General features: G+C 44.5%; 1 protein-coding gene across 1 annotated transcript; it reads left to right on the top strand.

Moving 5' to 3' along the window:
• Window positions 1,997-7,727, top strand: LOC8066942 (succinate--CoA ligase [ADP-forming] subunit alpha, mitochondrial). The gene is made up of 7 exons (XM_002460872.2): window positions 1,997-2,322; window positions 3,303-3,512; window positions 3,951-4,121; window positions 4,218-4,341; window positions 4,597-4,658; window positions 6,404-6,485; window positions 7,204-7,727. The coding sequence occupies exons 1-7, from the start codon at window positions 2,113-2,115 to the stop codon at window positions 7,341-7,343; spliced, it is 999 nt and encodes a 332-aa protein (XP_002460917.1). The 5' UTR covers window positions 1,997-2,112; the 3' UTR covers window positions 7,344-7,727.

The raw sequence follows: 7,934 nt of genomic DNA on the forward strand, positions 1-7,934 counted from the left end.
CGGCTGCTGCTGCTGCGCGGTCCCAGCCGCCGCGGCGCGTGAGGCAGCAGCTGCGGCTGGCGCTGGCGGCAGCGGAGGAGGCGCGAGCGCGGCGTGCGCCGGCAGGCCCAGGTCCCACCAGAACGGGTGCGCCGCCGAGCATCAGCCGCGTCGAGGAGGTCACGGAGCCACTCGATCCCGCTCGCCCTCGCTCCTCTATCTCCAGTGACTTGTAAGGGTAGGAAGGACATTATGCTATCTGGGACCTACGTGTCAGACCTCTTAAACCGAAGAAAACGAACGGAATAGAGACGGAATGACATAGAGGTATAGCCAAAGATGAAGTTAGGCACAGCGGTGCGAAACAGCTTTTTAGTGGTCTCCTGGTTTGGTCGATCTTTCATAATGGCATACAGGTAAAAGACTCTCTTCTCTCTCCCTCTTCTCCCAATCCATGACCACGACATGCGTGGGCGGGTGTGCATATGGCCCGCTGCACGTGTCCACAGCCACAGCCACAGCGGTGCGCCGCAAGCGGCGTGCGACGACGGTGTGCGCAAGCGAGGGGCACGGCCAGCTGCTGGAGGGCAGCAAGGTGACCGGCATGTCGTGCGGCTGATGCGACAGCGCACTGGGGCGGGAGCGGGGACGCGGCACGCGGCGACGGCGGGCACGGTGCGAGCGGAGCGCGCGCACGGCAATAGTGCGCGAGCGGGGCGCGACGAGCCAGTCGCGTTGCCACGACAACGGCGTTTACGGACGAGCTCTCGGTGACGGGCTGACGGCATGAGGGCGGGTGTGTTGCGAGCGGCGGCCGGCGGGAGTGACTGGCCGGGCGCACGGCAAGCGGGGTTGCGCGGCCGCGGCGATGATGATGACGACGCGCACGGGAGCTGGCTCGGCCTAGGCTGCGAAGTGCCAACAGGCTCCTCGACGGGCGAAACACACGGTGAGCCAATGCGTATACGTGGAACAAAATTAAATTAAACCCGTGGCCAATGCTTATACGTGGATCAAAACTAAGAGTCTGGTTTCTTTTGCTAAATTTTAGCTAGCTAAACTTTAAACACATTGACTAAAAGAAGCTAAATTAGTTTAGTTCCATTAGTCACCTAAAAGTAGTTAAAATAATTTTAGCTAACTAAAATTTAGCAAGAAGAACCAAACAGGCCCTGAGTTTACAAGGCATTTGGAGCACCGAACTCAAATCAGCAGTTACCACATGTGTATTCAAGAACTAGGTACTCTAGGTTATATGGTCTTGTACAAACTTAGTATAACAATTTATATTATGGAAAAGTTTCACTCAAACCTTATTAATTTAATGAGTTGTTTTAGAAACTTATTTGGGCCTTGTTTAGTTCCAATTTTTTTTGCAAAATGAGCACTGTAGCACTTTCGTTTGTATTTGACAAATATTGTCTAATTATAGACTAACTAGGCTCAAAAGATTCGTCTCGTCAATTCCGACCAAACTGTGCAATTAGTTTTTATTTTCGTCTATATTTAATACTCCATGCATACGTCTAAAGATTCGATGTGACGGGGAATTTGAAAAATTTTGCAAAATTTTCTAGGAAGTAAACAAGGCCTTGGACAAGTGCATTGAAGAAGTTGAGCAACTTACATGAGAATTTATCAAGAAAAAAACTTATTTTGGAACTTCTGCTATCCTTCTTTCAGTCAAGACGAGTTTGTTCGTTTGAGCTTATCAGCCGAATAGTCATTCAGCGATATTTTTTTCTTATAAGAAATCAGTCAACAATACTTTCTGCCATGACTTACAGGCCAAACAATTGTAACGCTATAAATATATTTGTTTTAGGATTTCCACAAAATTGTCACTTTATTATCCGCAAGAATTACGCGCAGCTGCCATGTTTATTGGTTCAGAAAAAAAGATTTAAAAGTTGATTCAAGATTAGCCTACGTTTGAAAATAACGACATAACAGGGGTCCCAAAGCGAACTTTCACGCTCAACTTTCCCTGCAAGAATGGATCGCGAGACCCACCCCAGAAGAGTACCCGAAGACAAAGGAAGGCGAGGGGCACCATCCCAGAAACCTGCAAGAAATCGAATCGAGTCAGGGGAAGGAAAAAAAAAGAAAAGGGGAAGAGCACGCGCCGCCGCCATGGCCGCCGCCTCCTCCCGCCGCGCGTCGCAACTGCTGGGGTCCGCCGCCTCCCGCCTCCTCCATGCGCGGGGATTCGCCGCGGCGGCCGCCGCGGCGCCCTCGCCGGCGGTCTTCGTCGACAAGAGCACCCGCGTGATCTGCCAGGGCATCACGGGGAAGAACGGCACCTTCCACACCGAGCAGGCCATCGAGTACGGCACTAACATGGTACGCCCCCGCCGCGGCCATCCCTCATCTGTCTCCCTTTGATGTGCCCCTCAATGGCTCGATCCGTGTGCTCCGTTCCGTGCTGGGCGATTCTAGGGTTTGGTAGAGCTCGTGCTGTGCGATCTCGTGGGTGCGCGGTCGCCGATCTCCATTTCCTCATGTCTTACTCTTTCGTTTGGCTACCTTACATTCCGATTGAGAGCGACCCTTAACGGATACTGTTGGAGGCAAAATGTTCGCAATTATAACTGCTGCTTATATGGTACGAGGTCTGAAATTGTAGTTTTAAGCGGCAAAAAACTAGGGCTCATTATGAGTTGTTGAGTTCATTTGAGCCAGCATTTGTCTGGTAGACAAGAAGCACAAGCATTTCTCAGGAAGCATAAGTGTATTGTGGTTTGAGAAAAAAAGGATCCTCATAGGAAACCTGATTTGAACCAGCTTGAGATTATGAGAATCATACCCATCATGAATGCTTTGAAACCTTTTAAGCTTTTCTAACCTAACCAAAAAAAAAATCATGTATGGCTTATGATGTAATTACTCTTCACTAAGTGGGACAGGCAATTTATGTTTCCAATCTGTTTTATGTAAATGGGCTGCAGTCCTCAGGCTCAGGCAACCAAATTGTGATAATAGGAAGAAGGAAGTGAGGCACTAAGCATGTTGAATCTGTTTTTTTTTCTTTTTTTTTTGCATGATGGCCATGGACCTGGCATGCTTTACATTTATGTTGTTGACCACACAGATTCATGGAATTGACCCAGATGACCTTTTTCTGCCATGTGGTATTATACTAATATTATTATGATTACAACTGAAAGTGGTTCATGCTGCACAAAATATTTGAACAATGATTTGTATGTTTCAACAGTATCTCAGTAAATAGATATATCTTTTAAATCTAATATGTTACTTTTATGTTTTGCCTGTAGCCTGTGTCTCTCTTTTTATATTAAGGTTCTTTTTTGTTGTAACAGGTTGGTGGAGTGACTCCTAAGAAAGGTGGAACTGAACATTTAGGGCTCCCAGTGTTTAACTCTGTAGCAGAAGCTAAGGCTGAAACAAAAGCCAATGCATCTGTTATATATGTTCCACCACCATTTGCTGCCGCCGCTATAATGGAGGCAATGGATGCTGAGCTCGACCTTGTCGTCTGCATTACGGAAGGAATTCCACAGCATGACATGGTAATCTTTAACCATTTCTGTACTTTGTTAGTCATCAGAGCCTAGGAATCTGATCACTGCCATATCATCTTTGGTTTGTAAATCACTGCACATTTAAATTACAGAGTCTTTTATTATTGGCAAAAGGACTATAAAATAGTGTGAATGTATGGTCAATTCTTTCTTAGTTTATCTTACACAGACGGACATGTAGTAGGCTATTATTCTCTTTTGTGCAGGATGGGGCTCAATTTTTTTGGTAAATAGATGTAGGTGATCCTAATAAACACAGATTTTACTACCCTGGTTCATTGAGAGGTTTGCTTGCGGACATTCCTTCTCTGGTATTTTTTTCTGCAAATTGCTATTGAGTCATGTCATAAATCAGTTAGTTATATATTTTGCTTTGTTGATGGAACTCCATGAGGTGACACCTTAATGTTTCATTTGCAAATTTAGGTGAAAGTGAAGGCTGCATTAAACAGGCAGTCTAAAACTAGATTGATTGGGCCAAATTGCCCTGGTATCATTAAGCCTGGTGAGTGTAAAATTGGAATCATGCCAGGTTACATCCACAAGCCTGGGCGTATTGGGATCGTATCTCGTTCTGGTACCTTGACATATGAAGCGGTATGTCTGTTATGAGCTCTGTTATTATTAAATTTTGTATGTGCGAACCTAATCAGGTAATTGTTTGGTTAATGTATGTTTGATTTTTGTTGACAGGTGTTTCAAACAACAGCTGTAGGCTTGGGGCAGTCAACTTGTGTAGGTATTGGTGGCGACCCGTTCAATGGCACAAATTTTGTTGATTGCCTTGAAAAGTTTGTTGACGACCCTCAGACAGAAGGTACACCTTTTGAGATTAAGGCCTCATATCTTAAGCAAAAGCCTTCCTTTTTTAAATCTATTTACATCTCTTCCTGGATTCTGTACTCTTCTCTGTGGCATTGATACCCTTGTGTTTGGCATTTTTGGTACTTGAATACTTCAACTGCATTATTTTGATTCAAATGCTACATCCATATGCCTTTTTCAGTCAACACAGCTCCATCCCATTTTGTATTGCTCTGTGCTGATTGCTGAATACTAATCTGTCTTTCAGGTATTGTTCTCATTGGTGAAATTGGTGGTACAGCTGAGGAGGATGCTGCAACATTCATCCAGGTAAGAGTGTGTTAGAGCATTAGTTTGGATGACCTTTTTTCTGTACTACATGCAATATTGTTGTATTGATTCTGCATGTTGCAGCACTCATCCCCTCGTGGTTTAGTGAAGTTCCATGCAATTTCTGTCTTGAGCACTCAATTATGACCTATCTATTTATTTTCTATGATCCTTATTACGGTTCAAACATGATGAATATTAAAACTGATGTCTTTTCAAATATTTTTTGCCGGAGTATTTAATTGATGAACTTTGCTATTTCTACATAGAGTATTTAATTTGTCATTTTATGCATACCAGAGTACTAGACTGCTAGTAAAAAGTACCCATATCTGTGATGTTGTTGGCTTTATTTCAAAAAAAAATATATTTCTGAACTGTTGTCTTCTCTGGAGTATTTGAGTGCTGGCAGTTGGCACTATGTTTCGAAGATACATACCTTGAAGGCCCTTTTTGCCTTTCACAAAATACGATGATGCATATTTGGATTGTTTTTGAATGATGAACTGGCTTATTCAGGCATTGTTTGAAAGTAAATGCAACATGTAAACAATTGCATATGTTCTTGCCCATAGTTCGGCTAGGCGGCGAGTAGGCGGCGACTAGTCGCGACTAGGCGCTGGGCGAAGCCCGTCGCCTCGACTAGGTGGGTAGTCGCCCATCTCGGCGATAGGCGGAACTAAGGGGCGCGAACGCGGCACGAAGCAGGCGCGGAAGCGGTACAGAGGCGCGCGAGATGGGCGCGGAAGCGGATGCGGACGCACGCGCCCGCGGAAATTTGCCGCAGCGGGCCAGGGCGCGAAGGTTTCCGCGCGGAGGCGGACGCCGCGGGCATGCGCACGCAGATGGAATCAGGCGCGAGGTCTTCCCCGCCGGCGCACCTCTCCCCGTCCCATGGTCAATCCCCTTCCTCTCCTCCGCCAGCAGCTGCTCTCCCCTGCCTCTCCCCTCCCATGTCCTTCACCCCTCCCTCTCAGGCTGCTCCCCTGTCCCGTGTCCCCTCCCCTGCTCCCCGCCTCCTCTCTGATTGAGTGTCTGTGACTGCATGTCTAATTGATTGCCAAAACGCCTAGGAAAACGCCTAGGAGCGCCTAGGCGCGAGTACTCCCGACTAGGCGCTAGGCAATGGGTCAGCGCCTAGATTCCGCCTAGCGCCTAGCTAAACCTTGTTCTTGCCTCAAGTTAGCCACCTTGCAGTTTTAGTTGAAAGGGGGATTATGCTTGTAGGAAAGGCCCAGAAGTAAGCTATTCCTTGGCCTTTATTTAACCTAGCATACTACAACTCTAGCTTAAGCAAGTCCATACAGTTTCTAAGTAAGCTGCATTGTGGTGCGCATGCTTTTGACCATCTTATCCATCTAATATATGCATTCAGATTTAGTAGAACTACTAGTCGTCAATCTACTTTTGCCATATTTCAAACGTGAAGGGGAGCTGTATGTCATTGCATTAAGAGATATTCTTGTGGTCTTGCTATAGACCTAAGGTAGCTACAATGAACTCAAAAAGGTTTTCATGTGAAATTGAATGACTGGTGAGGTTAGAAGTTTTAAAACTAATGAATGCCTTATTGATTCCATAAAGGGGTAAATTGTCACCGGTCACTTCTGAAGTGCTGCTATTGATTTATAGGGATGCATGTCTTGTGTTTTGGTTGTTGGAGCTTAAAGTTACATTTTTATAAAAAAAATGAAGAAAAAGTTACACTTCCTATCTACTAATTTCATCTGTTTGAAATACCTCAGGAAAGCAAAACACAAAAGCCTGTCGTTGCATTCATTGCTGGACTTACGGCACCCCCAGGCCGTCGCATGGGTCATGCTGGAGGTACCAACTAGCTCTTCATTCTTTGCCCTTCGTAGTTCTTAATCTACATATTTGAGCTCCATTCAATTGTACTTTTGATGTATTATTGAGTTGAAATATGATCCTTGCATTTAGTTGAGATAAGTTACTGGGAACATCTTTTTTTTACCATTCTATTGTTCATGAGTCTGGGCAATTCTGTATGACTGTATCGGACCAGTATGAATATGGCATCTGTTCAGCCATTTGCAGTTGAGGGCAATTCTGCATATATTTTTTATTTTAGCGTTGAAATCATGTCTGCAAAATTGAGAAAATCCCTTGTTACTGGCTTACTGGTATAACATTCATCAAACCTAATTTGTGTGATTGATTAGCCGTAATCATCAACTATAGTGCTGTTATTCATTCATCTCTGACCATTCTGATTTTGACTGCACTTTTGGTACAGCTGAGTTCCATTTTTTTTTGGGAGCTGGAGCTGTGGGAGCATTAGATGTATTTTGGATTATACATGTTTTAGTCATTTAATTTTTTAATTTATTTTACAAATTGAAAAATCCTGCATGAATCTTGGAGCTAGAATTGTGTGCTGAATAGGCCCTTTAGTTTGCTACACATACTAATTGTATTTCATGTTACACATGCTAATGTGTACTAATGCAGTTTTTCACCAGGTTTGGCACAAGTGTTGCATGTGCTAATCCAGTTTGATCCTTCTGTTGTGAACTATGTGCAGCTATCGTGGCAGGAGGAAAGGGTACTGCCCAGGACAAAATCAAGGCACTCAGAGAGGCCGGTGTTACCGTTGTCGAGTCACCAGCGAAGATTGGATCTACCATGTTTGAAATCTTCAAGCAGCGTGGAATGGTAGAATAGAGACACAATGGTACAGTAGAGACATTGAGAAACCGCTTTTTGGTGCTCGTGGGCTATTGCGAGCAATTCCTAGATCTTTTTCCCTGGCCACAAACAAAACTGCTGAGGCCTCCTTTTCTTACGTGCCTTCTGTTTGGAAGATGGCCTGGCCTTCTTCACTTGGATCACCTTCCAATGAGCTCATTTCAATAAGACGTTTCGGAGCCATGGACATGCTGTTTTGCTTGGAGTCAATGTGGATGCCTAATTTCAAATTTTTATTGTTTACACATTTCAATCTAGGTTTACCTATCTGTTTGCTTGTATTATAATTTATATTGTCAGCGGTAAAGTGCCCACACAGCTGAGGAAGATTGATTTGCTTTAATGTATTCCCCACGACTCCGTGTTGGCTGATCATCCTCACCGAATCTTTGTGCTGTCTGCCAATGTCTTCATTATTGAAGGCTCCTCTCGGAATGATAAGCGTATTCTGATCTGATCAAGAAAAGAGTCGAACAAAATCAAAATAGATTTAAGGCCGTTAATCTACTGTCATTTGCTGAAGAATAAATATATTTTTGGAGCCACTTTGAATACAAATTCATTGAT

Source organism: Sorghum bicolor, chromosome 2 (assembly GCF_000003195.3).
Source record: "Sorghum bicolor cultivar BTx623 chromosome 2, Sorghum_bicolor_NCBIv3, whole genome shotgun sequence".
Taxonomy (NCBI): domain Eukaryota; kingdom Viridiplantae; phylum Streptophyta; class Magnoliopsida; order Poales; family Poaceae; genus Sorghum; species Sorghum bicolor.